Below are 14,305 nucleotides of genomic sequence, written 5' to 3' on the forward strand. Positions count from 1 at the left end.
ACAAAACTTCCTACAAATATTCATTAAACGTCTAGCAGTAAGTTGTCCAGGTATTTTTAAGCAACGGCTTTGTGCATTACTCAATTCCAGAAGAGGAATGACGTTCCAGAAAAGTGCCTACGACTCGGGCAACAAAACCACACAAGAAATTATACATTCGAAACAAATAATTTAGATATCAAATTTATAAACATTTAAAATTTATAGCAGTTCGATTATTTGTAAAAAAAAAAATAAGTATTTAATAAATCTCCAGCATATTTGAAAGTATTAGTATCTTTGTTACTAAACCTCACTTTCCTTTAACGAAGATGCATATCTCACATCAATCAAGATTTGTCAAATCATTATCAGTTAAAGGCAATTAGATTTTTAGTACGTCGGACAAATTATGATGTATTGATTGATTTTGAGTTTAACGTCCCGTTCAGCAGCGAGGCTATGAGAGACTTGGACATACTGCTTAACGTGGAATCCGAACCACATTAGATCCCACCGGGAATAGAACCCGGATCTTCCACGCCAAAATTATGATGTATGTATCAGCTGTTGAAAACTCTTGAGATTGTAATTGTACATTTATGGTCACAAAAACCTATACTACTTTCCAGAAACTGTCCGTAAACAAAAAAATGACAGTAGATCCTTACGAATTCCTTTAAGTTCGATTCTTTTCCTCTGCATTTTTGCCACTGATAAGGTTGGAAATTGTACGATAATTATTTAATATGCATATCGTAATTTTGGTGCCTATACGGGGTACGATCAAAACGTAGCTACCGTGAAGGGAAATCCTGTTAATTATGAAGTCGACAATTTGATACATGATTTATGTTTTAAATCTAAAACGGTTAAAAAAAAAAAGATATGGAAGTAACATCATAACTGCAAATAAGCTTCAATGACGATCCATTTGTGTTACGTATTTTGTTAATAGTTTTACTGCCAATTCAAATATTCCCACTACAATGCCCTTGTTCGCTGACCTTCCTTGGATCCTTGAATCTGCATTCCATGCAGAACATTTGCATGATGCAGTTTTGTGGTGAGAGAAAGAAAGAGGGGTGAAATACAAATGTTATTTCATGACATGTCATAGTTTAAAATTATTTCAAAATTTTGGTTACATTAGGGAGAAAAGTCATAAAAGCATTCATTATGTGGAAAATAAAATCTTTGCAACTTTTAAACTATTTCCTAAAGGAGAAATTCTATTGAATTTTTTTTTTTCTTTAGTAATGCATGTCAATAATAAAATATACCTCAAATTAATATTGTTTATGATCGCAAAACGGAGAAATGGCTGACTTTTCAAAATTCATTTTTGGATATAGTTGTCACTTACCTCGCAATGAATTTTTATCATGTCACTCTAATTAAAATACGTAGCCTAAGGCGGTATGGGGGTCAAAATTTATGGAATAAAAAGAAAAACGAGTATCCCACAAGCCCGTTAAGTTAGGAAAGCGAAACTCTGTATATAAACTTATTATAAATAAGCGGACACATGTCCAGTATTCTTGAAAATTATCGCTTTAAAAGGGGAAAGGGGTTGTTTTCTATACATATATTTTAAGTCACATTCAAAGCATCGTTGTCTGTTTGTGATCAAATCGTGGAAAACGGATGAACCGTTTAAAATTTTCGAATACAGTTAGTACCTGCCTCGGGTAGTTCTTTTTATCATGTCATACAGTATGAATACTATCAGTTCTTGGAGTTTCGTGGTGTAGCTCCAAAGATTATCATTAGTTTCAGATAAAATTTATGTGGAACTATTGAGAAAGTATACTGTTTGAAACTAAAACTAATAACCAAAATCGGTACATCTGTATTGAAGTTATGCGTGAACATACACGCAATGAAAAGGGTATTTACAATGTCAGCCATTGAGGAGTTTCGTGGTCTAGCTTCCCTAATGAAATTTACGTGAAATCACCGAGGAAGCATACTTTCTTCAAACAAGAAGTCTTCCCGACGGGAGCTGATGTGGTTTGGATTCCACGTTAATCAGTAGGTCCCGTCTCATATAGCCTCGCTGCTGAAAGGGACGTTAAACTCGAAATCAACTCAACTCAAACAAGAAATCAACAAAATGTGTGCTCCTACGTTGAAGTTATCCCTGAACATACACACAATTTTGGTACTAATTCTTTCAGCTGTTTCATAGTTTACTCCAAACTCTTTTGCTGGATTCCATAAAATTTACATGGAACTACCGGGGAAGTAGGTTATTTCAAACAAGGGCAGAATCATTAAAGTTGACGTACATATGTTAAAGTTATGCGTGAACATGCACACATTGAAGTCGGTTAATTGCGATTCGCAAACTGCACCCGTTGACGTGTTTCATGATGTAGCTCCTTCAATTCGAAAACTACCTGTAGATTTCCACAAAATAGATTGAACTACCGAAGAAGTATACTATTTCAGAGGAAAATCATTAGTCATCCCACCTATATTGAAGTTATGCGTGTATATACATAAATTAAAAATCATTTAATTATCGATTTCACACTGCACTTGTTGTGGTATTTTATAGTGTACGTCCGAAGACTAATATAAATCTTCATGAAATTTATATAGAACCACTGAGAAATTATACTTTTTTATACAAGAAAAAAATCGTCAAAATAGATTCACCAACGTGAACATACCCACAACATACAAACAGGTCGAATTGAGAATCCCCTTGTTTTTGGAGTCTTAACAAGGTGGACAATTCCTACAATATTCAAATTTACGGTTTTATGTTTATTACCCTTATTATACCTGTATGCAGAATGGACACTTTTGTTAGTATTGATTGTATTTACCAACCATTTGTTTCCGTACACAAGGATTCCTCATGTGCCGTGTGTGATTCCCCGAAATACTAAAGAAATAGTTCCTAGAATGAACATCTATCAGTATTGCGTTCTGTTTAAGAGGAAACATTAGCCTGCTGTGATGGAGTTTAGCGTTCATTTCAGCACCGAAATTATATGAAACCGACATATTCTTAACGTGGAATCGGCACCACATAAGCTGCCGAGAAACAAATATTATCTTTCGCGCCGGATTTAACCTTACAAACTAGAAAAATTGTGATTTTGTTTTGTATGAATCTTTTCTTCATACATAAAAATATATGTATGTATGTATGGATGGATGGATGTGGGAATTAGGAGAGAAGAGATATAAGAAGTGTCGAAAACAGCGGATATGGATATTGAATCGATAGTTTTCAGGGTTGCTTAGGTAAATGGTGACATTTCTGATGCCGTTTGCATCCGATTTAAGCCTTACCAGCATGCGGGGGTAGGTGAAATAGTGACATGTAAAAATATAGAAAACGGCCGATATTAATGTTAAATCTTCAGTTTCCAGCGTCACTAAGTTTATTGGTGGCAGTCCTGATGCCCTTTAAGTCCAACCTCAGTCCTCAGTAGGTGTAAGACCTTCTCACTCCTAAAATAAATAAAACAATGTTAGTGTAGAGTTCATAGTTTTCGGGGTCACTGAGATGGAAAGCAACAATTCCGATTCCAATTGAATCCAAGTTCAGCTCCCATTGGTATCCCTGATGGGCAGGGGGGAATAGTGACATGAAGAAAAAAAATAATAAAAAACTACCATCGAAAACGATATTAGTATCAAATCCATAGTTTTTGGGTACCTAAGTTGATTGGCGACACTCCCTTTACCATTTAAGTCTACGTTTAATCCCTGTTAGCACCCCCTCCCCAGGGTGGCGGAAAGCGGCTGAAATGTAAAAATAATCGAAAACGACCGATATTAGTGTCGATTATATTGTTATCGATGTCGTTCAGATTAATAATTCTACATTCGATAGCGTAAAAGTCACAGTTCAGCCCCCATCGGCTTGGGAATGAAAAACAAAATGTCCCAAATGACTGAAATTAGTGTCAAATCCATTGTTTGGGCTCTTCAGGCTATTAGGTTACATTCGCTATGATATACAGGGTGTTTCAAAACAACACTGGCAACGTTTGGGAGGTGATTCTTGACAAGATAAGACACATGTATAGACCAACCTAGGTGCACCAATGCTTCCTTTCCGAGTTATAGGCTGCCGAAAACATTAAAAAAAATAACTTTAAGGGTCCGTACCTCTACTTCTATGGGACCTATCGTAGTTAGGTCAAGACTTCACTTAGGAACTAGAATGTACCCTATCCAAATATCCATGTTTCAGAATCCTGCGGTACTTCCGCAACAATTTTTGTAGAGGTAGTAGGTGAGTACTTCAAATTATATGCCTGTAACCAACTTGCCCCATCTTGGTGTCAAGTATCACCTCCCAAACGTTGTCGGTGTTGTTTTGAAACACCCTGTATAGTTCCAAGTTTAGGCATGTCAATTGGATTGGGAATTTACAGGCGCCTAGGCGTTGCTCGCATATCTTTTTATATATTTGGATGTATGTACACGAATGCATATTCCAGGGTAAGTTTGGAATGTCTGGAGCAATTTTTACGAAACTTAGATATATGACTTCTAATTGATATATACTGTGGAGGTAAGATACCACAACGAGTGTTATTTGAAAAGAGTGACATGTAAAAATAATGCAGAACAACTGATATTAGTGTACAATCAATAGTTTTGGGGGTCGCTGAAATGAATAGTGACGCTCCTAATGCCGTTTAAGTCCAAGTTCATCCCCATCAGCAGAGAGTGGGGGGAGGTAAAAAATGTCGAAAATGACCGTGATTTTTGTCGAATTCATAAGTTTTGGAGTCAAGAAAACTGACTCATTTGAAATGACCCTTGGAAGATAGATAGCACCCACTTCAACCTAAGTATTTCAATCATATTAATTTCATTAAAGGCTTATTCTGTGGGGGTAGAATGTTTCAATATTTATGCCAAAAGTAGAGTATTTTCTTTATCATTACACTTTCATTGAAAAGTATTCTAAGTGGGAAGGGGATTCAAATATTTCTCGTTAACCTATTTTCCCCTACGAAGAACGGACATATCTTCTAGTATATTTACAAATTCCTTACATTCAAACACGAATGCTCTTTGTCAGTAAAATGCAGATTCTTTATTTAGAAAAAAGAAAAAGAAAGAAAAAAAGGAAAAGAAGGCCACTTTTGCAGACAGAATTCGGACCCATGTTGGTACGCAAATCCGTTACCCCATCCACTAGACCAATATCGCGCGACCGTTAGCCGCCTCAGTTCATTTGTTGCTGCTCTGTATACCCTCCGCAGGCTTGAATCCGGTATCATGCAGTACGCCAGTTTTCGAATTTTTTTTATTTCTTTCATTTTATGATTTTTGCATGCCACTTGCGTATTGGTTTGCAAGCAATATTCAGATGATCTATTTCTATTATAGAATACGCATCTTGCCCTATAGCAGAATAGAGGACAAGTAGGTTTCTCTTGTAAAAGCAGATCCGAGGGACGTAAGGATCCGAGTTCAACATTTCAGACTTAAGACTCTGGGAGGCAATCTAGGTTTTTGTGACCAAAATGTACATCGTGGTTGGTGCATGGGAACGTAGGGCAAAACCATATACAGTAAAAAAACTTTTCGTAGAGATTAATTAAATGTTATGTTGGAAATTGTACAATACTCCGAATAGTTTGTATACTGTTTGTATACATTTGGATAGGGCCTTACTGGGCTGCGGTGGGTCAGTGGTAGATCATTCACTTCTTGTTCGTGGGGTCTCTGGTTTGGTCCCAGCTCTCGCCGAGTGAAATTTGTGGTGAACAAACGAAATATGGTCATTTGCTGCTGACCATAATACTGCTAGAATAAAATAAAGTGGAAGTTGTTGCGCATTTCAGCCCAGAAAATATGCGAGCTTTAAATTCAATAGAAACAAATGACAATCGAGGTAGGCCTACTAAAGAAAATGATAAATGTGAGTGTACTTCATCTGAAATTTTGAGTATATTGTATGAAGAGTTGTGTGCCTTAAAAAGTGAAGTGGATTATTTGAAAACCGAAAATGCTGAACTACGATATAATGTAAAACAAGTAAGTGAACAGGTTAAGTTTGCAGTGCAAGGTGTTACTCAAGAAGTTAAGTTGCAGGCAGCATGTAGTAGCAGTAGTGTAAATAAAACTAAAAGGTTGAAAAATAATGAGGCTAAAACAAAGGATGCGTTGAAAACCAAATACTCAATTCCAGTGAAAAACCGGTATGAGCTACTGTACATCGAAGTGACAACAAACCAAAATCGAAAAGTAAAAAGTGTGCAAGGCAAACAAGAAACGGTAAACATACCTACGAAAACAATGCATGAGGAAAAGCGTCACCCTAGACAGAAGAATAGCAAACAAAGTGGAAATAAGAAAATATTAATTCTAGGGGACAGTCACGCCAGAAACACAGCAGTTCTGTTAAAAGACGTATTAAGCAACAGTTATGAAGTGTCATGTATCACGAAGCCGGGTGCCACCATGAGTGAAACAATGAGAGACTGTGGTTCACTGTGCAAGGATATGAGTATGAAAGACACACTAATAATCATTGGCGGGGGGAACGATGTTGCACGTGGTGAGGGTAACAAAGCTGTGGTAAATCTGTACAAGTGTCTAAATATGTTAAATAACACTAACGTAATTGTAGCAGGTATTCCACATAGACGGTAACTCCTGTGTTAATGTACATTTAAAACAAACAAACAGCAAAATTTCCAAAATATGCAAAGGTTATTGTAATGTAAGGTACGTTGATTTGGGCTTTATGGAAAGGGATAATTTTACTAAACACGGACTACATTTAAACAACACTGGAAAACGTTCAATGTGTAATAAATTTGCTGAACTTGTAGAATCATCATCTGTAGTCTCGACAAGCGTCATCCCTTTACCATGGCAAACATCGTTAGACAATAATGAAAGTCTAGCACCTGTAGTAAGAGACAGTAGCAATAACGTATGCAAGACACTTGACACATACTCCAATATTAACGTAGAGTGTGGTAGTGTAGGAGTAGATCATATTGATAGGATTAGCTTAATACAAAGGCCAAGTAGTTCAGTGCATAAAGCAGAAGATTGTAATAACATAACTGAAAATGCTCAAAAGATAGAACGACGGAAGAGAATGCGTAAGATGTTATCCAATGATTTTTTATGGTAGGAAATACTGATTCTTTACACCTTCTTTTTCATAATGTGCAAGGTTTAGGGAACAAAATTGATCTTCTGGAGGTATTGTTGGAAAGCGACTTCTCAAATGTACAGCTTCTTTGTATATGTGAGCACTGGTTAGATGCAAATATCATTAATATGGTTAGTTTAAACGGTTTTAATATTATTACTCACTACTCTCGTACAGTCAAAAGTCGAGGTGGTGTCGCAATTTTTGCTCGCTCTTATATACATGCAACTGAGATTGACGTTCGGAATTTTTGCGTTGAAATGCATTGTGAGGTAGTCGCATCAAAACTTCAAGAGTTAAATATTTGTATTGTGTGTATCTATAGGACCCCTTCTGGTGATTTAGGAATTTTCTTTAAAAATTTTGAGAAACTTCTAGCGAACTTACGTAGAAAATTTAGTAGTGTAGTTATCTGTGGGGATATAAACATAGATTGGTTAAAGAATTCAACTGATAAATCTAAATTTCAAGATATAATAAATTTATATGAACTACAAACTATTATTAACGTACCTACTCGTCAAGGAAAGACAGCTATCGACCAAATTATTATTCCAAAAAGTAATCTTAAATGTTTCTTTGAAGTTACTGAACTTGGATTTTCTGATCATGAAGCCATTTATTGTAGAATACCTACCGGGAAACTGGTGAAGGGAAGTCCAAAACCGATAACGAGAACAACCAGATTATTTTCAACGGAAAATATAAATTATTTTTGTTTTCTATTATCTCGTGAATCTTGGAATCCCTTGTACGACTTACCTAGTGCTAATGACAAATTCAATTATTTTGTTGATGTTTTCTTACATAATTTTAACATAGCATTTCCATTACAGTTACGGAAAGATCTTAATAAGATGAAAAAGTGGGTCACGCAAGGAATAAAAATTTCAAAGCAAAAGCTTGTATATTATCATAAACTTAAGAAAACCTGTGTTAATTTACCAGATAAAGTTATTTCCCATATAAAAACATACAAAAGAATATATCAGAATGTTATTCGAACAGCCAAAAGAATCCACAATGACACTATAATACACGGATATAAAAACAAAATGAAAGGTGCGTGGAACGTAATAAACAATTCATCAAAGACTGTTCCAATGCGCGAAATATCACAAGTTAATTATAGAAACAATTCTTTCGCTGATCCTGCTGCCATTACTGAAGTCTTTAATCAGTATTTTCTTGATACGAATTTACCACCTGGAAAGTCGGATCTCGCTGTAGAGCCAAATATTGCATGCAACAAACATAGTATGTATGTAACTCCGGTAACTGAAGAAGAATTGTTGGACTGTATCAAAAGGCTTTCTATTACCCGTTCTGCAGGTATAGATGAAGTCCCATCCCTAATTATAAAAAAGAGTGCGCATTTAATAGTGAAACAACTATGCTTTCTTGTAAATGTATCATTTGAATCAGGCATTTTCCCCGACAGATTGAAGACTGCAAAAGTTATACCTTTGCACAAAAAAGGAAATACTTATGATGTTCAAAACTATAGGCCTGTTTCTATTTTGTCTGTTTTCTCGAAGATTTTTGAATCACTAATGTTATCGCGCTTGAGAAATTTTATATCCTGCCATAACCTAATCTCATCTTCTCAACATGGTTTCCAAAAAAACAAATCAATTGATACAGCGTTGTTTAACTTTATTAAAGAGGTTTCTACAGTACTTGATAAGGGAAAATATGCAGTAGGTTTATTTGTTGATTTCTCCAAGGCATTCGACAGTGTTCAACATTCACTTCTACTGGCAAAACTCCAGAAATATGGTATTAGGGGTGTAGTACATGAATGGTTTCGCTCGTACCTGACAAACAGAAAACAAGTAGTAAAAATACAAAAAATAATTAACAATAAGCAAGTCACATTTTCATCCAAAACTGCTACTATCTCTGCTGGTGTTCCTCAAGGCTCAATTCTTGGGCCAATTCTTTTTTTATTTTACATAAATGATCTTGTTCAATATATGTATCCCCAACATATTGTACTATATGCTGACGATGTAAATGTCCTTGTAACAGCGGACAATACAGTTGAACTAGAAAGTAAATTAAAACAAACTGTGGAGCGTTTGATAAAATGGACATCTCAGAATCAACTGCTGATAAATGCAAAGAAAACAAAAGCACTAAATTTTCATTACTCATGTACACCTCGAACAGTACCTCCCATTGTGATAAATTCAACTGATGTAGACTATTCAAAATCCACTAAATTTTTAGGTGTAACAATAAGCAATAGGCTTACATGGGATGCACATATTACTGAGCTAAACAGCAAATTAAGCCGTATCTGTTTTGTCATTTATAGACTACGTGGTTCAGTGTCAAAAGAAACTTTGCTGTTATTGTACTATGGTAAGTTTCAATCCTTGTTAAATTACGGAATAATTTTCTGGGGAGCCTCCTATTCCAGTGTTACTACTTTTCGTCTACAGAAAAAGGCAATAAGATCTATTTTTAATCTATCACCAAGGTCCTCATGCAAAAGGATCTTTCAGTCAAATAAAATTTTAACTGTGCCTTGTCTGTACATATACAAAAGTATCATATATGTAAAGAGAAATGAAAGTAGCTTTCTTCATGTTGACGATGTACATTCATACAACACACGACAAAAGAACAACATATTCACAGCATACCAAAACTATGCGTGCACCAAAAGAAGTGTTCTTCCTATATCCGCTAAGTTGTTTAATAAGCTCCCAAGTTATTTAAAGGATATCAAAAACATACGCAACTTCAAAAATGAACTATTTAATTTTTTATGTAACAAGATGTATTATCATATTAATGAATACTTGGATGATAGTTTGTAAAATAATGTAGTATCAATTATATTGAAATGCCTTCTTATTTGACAAGTCCTATGTACTAGTCTCTGACCAATAATGTACGACATGGATGAATAAAGAATGAATGAATGAATGAATGAACTGTAATTCTCTGCTCTTTTTAGGCTTACCTACCTTCACGCACGGCCCTGGTGTTTGCTCGGGAAACTTGAGTTTCTTCTTCCATGACTATGCTGTTGGAATTCTAGAAGTTTTTTGGTAGGAAGTAGATGTCGTCATATATTTTTTTACACTGAAGACCAACCAGGATAGTGCCATATTTTATTTTGTATAATATTGTTAATAATGTACTGATTTTAAGAATCTATTTTTTGATGAACAATTTGTTTATTGTCTAGAGAATAAAAAGTGTTTGAAAGCCATAAACTTGAGTTTCAAACCTTTAAATTCAATAGATTTTAGCTGGTTTTCTATTTCTCTGGTAATTGGTCATATAGTGGCAATTCCAAAAGTAATGTTTTGAGAATATTGAAGTTAAATTTTTCACTAAAAGCTGTTAATTTATTGAAGTGATATTCAGAAAGAATCAAGTATAAATAATGAGTATATTTACTACCTGTTAATGTAATAAAAGAAAATCATAAAATTTGCCATAATGCTGATTTAACCAGTTACCATAGAACTATTTTTGAAACCTTTTTCACTTTCGAGCGATGATAGGACAGAAGAAAGTTTGGTGATCGTGAAAAGAAAAATCGAATTCAAGATTTCAACGAATTTACAAGTTTCATATCCCCTACAAGCCGAAAAGTTATTTTTTAAATATCTGCCCGTCCATTCGTTCTCATGTAGTCGCCTAGAGGCCATACCGTTCAACGTATTGAGACTAAATTTTAAACTTATGTCCTCCACTTAAAAAAGGTGTGATTCATTCTTGCACTGTTCGAAAATTTGCGGTTATTTCCTTTTCCTGATACAAACCCTGCAGGATTCAAGTACGACTTCCTTTCAACATAAAACCATTTTTCTTGGCAAGGCTGGCGCCGAGGGAATTAACCAGAACGAAAGATATGAAGTATAAACATCATATCAGCTGAGGAGGGTGATGAATAATTCTAAAACTTGAGGAAAAAGTTGGAAAGGAAGACTGCTTAGACTACGTTATATATCTATAAATGCCTTTATTTTGTAATAAATCTTGTAAAACAGGGAACGCTTTCTCTATTAAAACCATTTTTCAGTAATTTGTAATCCGGTTTTACTGTTCATTAAGAATTACAAGAATATCTATCTACATATACAGCATATCTTCTATCATTTGCAAGTAAACGCATAGTCATAAAATAATAATATAATACTTAAATATTTATCGCCATAGAACAAAATGATATTAGATAGCGACAAGCGTTTTTCTACAAACGATTCAGTCGCAAGAGAACATACCATCACATTCTGATTGAAATTTACTACTACGCAAAATCAGAAGTGGTTGAAATTTAGTACTATTTCGGGTTTCAGTACTGATTTCTATTGAGCAAAAATAGAGATCGAGATCCAGTTTCATGCAATTATGGTTCAAATTAACAATTTCCGGTTTCAACTTTTATTGCCATAGAACAAAAACAGTAAAGTATAGCGAGTAATGACTTTTTGGTTTGGGATTTAGTGTCCAAGAAAGAGGTCCTATCTTTGAACTTATCAACGAACTTAAAAGTTCGTTACTGAATTCTCTGTCTGTCTGTTATTTGCGATTTGTTTTCCAATTTTGAACCTTGCATTCGATATAGCATCAAAAACTATCAGAGAAAGCGATTAAATTTTTCGCGTCACTCTTACCGTTCCCGAGATTTTGGCAAAAAAATGGGCGATTTCCAGATATTTAAGGAGCCATATCTCGGGAACCATAAGTTATAGAGATGATGTTGATCAATACCTAAGAGGATGGTGAACATTTTGGTACCAAATAGTAACCGATGACCACTGATCAACTGGCCACTGGCCAACGTTTCCCAGATATTGGCCAAAAAAATTTCGTATTTCGGGAGATACGGAACCTATCTCCCGTATCCCTCGGGCCATATCTCGGGAACTATAAGTTATAGAGAAATAATATCTTGCGAATTTTTTCAAGAAAGAGAAGAAGGTGCAGATAAAAAGATTTACATGTAGAAACAATCACAGTTATCCTTCCCGCTCCATCACTCCATTCTTTTTAAGTTCGTTCTGGCAATGCTCTTGGAGCATTCTCAACTGGTTACTCTATTGAAATCAGTTATAGATGTACTACTTCAAATTTGAGTATTGAATTCTCATAGTTTGGAAGAATACCAGCCATCAAATCAACGTGGTTAGGCTATACATATTACAAAAAAGAAGAATAAAACATCACATGGAAATTTCAAATCTATTTGAAGTCTATTTCACTTATTAATGTTACAAATTGTATAAGAAAGAGTGAAGTCAGTAATGACAATGTTTAACATTGTATTCAGTCTTTTTTAAATGCTAGCCACGTCTTAAAGGGTTATATCCTCTCTTAAGAAAGTGATGGGAGAAGACTGAGGTTCGGAGATGGTGTAAGTACTATAGTATACCTTTATTCCTAGTACTGAACTTAAGGAACTTCACTCGTCGGCACTGTAATTACCCAGTTTGTTTTCCTCTCTCTACGGAACATGTATGGGTTTGTCTTGAAAGAAAATTATTTCCAACAGCTTGATTCTTACTTTTGTTATATTATTGTGAAGATTTTCATGCAAATGTGTTGTAATTTGTAGTATTAAAAATTGTGTTATGCATGCATAATGAAACCAGGATTAATTCAAAACTAAATTCTTCGAGTCCCAATCTGCCTCAAGGTTTCTATACCCTCCTAGGAAAAAAAAAATGAAAGGTAATCCCTTGAGGCCTTGTCTTACTCTTATTTTTATTTTACACACAGGTTACATTTTTTAAAAAATACAAGCTCCATTGATTAAAAAAAAAAAAAAATAGTCTCAGACAAGTGCCATCAAACCATATCTGAACAGTCGATAATGTATTGGTTATTTTACGTTGCTCATGACAAGAAAATTTATTAATGGACGTATGTCTCAATTAGAAAACTTGAAAGTTTCACTGTTCATTATCAAACTGTAAAAACCCTGTTATAACAACCATCGTTGGCTCATTTTACAAAAGTTTCAATCTCCATATATTTATTGATCAAGAAGAAGTTTTACTACGTTCATCAGTTTATAAGTTTGTAATTACATTAAGCACATAAAGGGTAAATCAGCCATCCTGGTACATGTTTAAAGTTTAAGAATTTTGTACATTCCAAGTTACAACAGATCCGTTAAATCTGTATTCTTTATTTATTTATTTGTATGTATGTATTATTTATTGATGACTCAGAAAAGATGCGACCTACGTTCATATAGTCTTTCTATAGTATCCAACAGTCACTTACTTTGAATTGCATTGTTTTGTCAGTCTCAGTTGAGTTACTACTCCTGTAAACATCTCTAAAATTTTCACGTTTGTATACTGTATCGTTTTTACAAGGAAGGGTCACGCAGTGGCTACGCTGAGATCCGAAGGAGACAATTGTGTTTCCATTTGATATGTTATAACTAGACGAATCCCAAAGTTATACGCGCCACCGGGCGGAATATTGTGAGTTACAACATATTTTGTAATGAAAAAGTTACAAAAAATTACCTGGTAGAATAGTTTGAAACGAGTAATTTGTTCGCAAACGATTGGGCAAATTGAAAGCTCGGCCAACACCCATCCCATCATTTTCAAGTACGAACTTTTGGGGTAAAAAACTTTGCCGCAGGGTCCCAGACGGAGTCCAACTCAAAATTTTCAAGTGGCAAGTTGGGTTAAGCGGCACATCATTTGAAAGCTGTTGTAAAATGAAAGAAAATGGAGCATGTCTCGACTCTCTACGACAACCCTGTGCAAAATGGCGGCGGGTCAAATTATAAACAAAAACTAATTGAAAAGTCCATGGCCACCCCCTATAAATCGGAAACGGTGAGACAAATGTGGAAACAGGAAAGGAAATGTGGCATTATTTTTAAAGTACAACGATTTAAGTTAAAATGTCTTGTCCCAGGTGGGGTCCAATTAAAAAGTTTCAAATGGTAAGAGGGGTTACGTACCACATTGTTTGAAAGCTCTTGTTAAATGAAAGATAGGGCACGTCTCGACTTTCTATCACAACCCTGTGCAAAATGGAGGCGGATCAAAATGTAAACAAAAGCTTAATTGAAAATGTATGGCCACCTTGAATCCAAGATGGCCGCTTAAAATCTAGATTGGAAGGATAGTCATACCAAAGTGCTGAAGCTAGGAAAACTAAATTTGGCATTAATGTTGA

General features: G+C 35.0%; 1 protein-coding gene across 1 annotated transcript in view; it reads left to right on the forward strand.

The window, feature by feature from the left end:
• The window catches only part of AGBE (1,4-alpha-glucan-branching enzyme), a 99,901-nt gene extending 89,539 nt beyond the window's left edge, over positions 1 to 10,362 (forward strand). The window contains exon 14 of the mRNA XM_081762544.1: positions 10,101 to 10,362. Within this exon, the coding sequence (XP_081618670.1) occupies positions 10,101 to 10,148 (48 nt within the window). The 3' untranslated portion in view covers positions 10,149 to 10,362. The remainder of the gene's footprint in view (positions 1 to 10,100) is intronic.
• Positions 10,363 to 14,305: the final 3,943 nt, after the last annotated feature.

This window comes from Thermobia domestica, chromosome 6, assembly GCF_964235325.1.
Source record: "Thermobia domestica chromosome 6, izTheDome1.hap1.1, whole genome shotgun sequence".
In the NCBI taxonomy this organism is placed as follows: Eukaryota; Metazoa; Arthropoda; class Insecta; order Zygentoma; family Lepismatidae; genus Thermobia; species Thermobia domestica.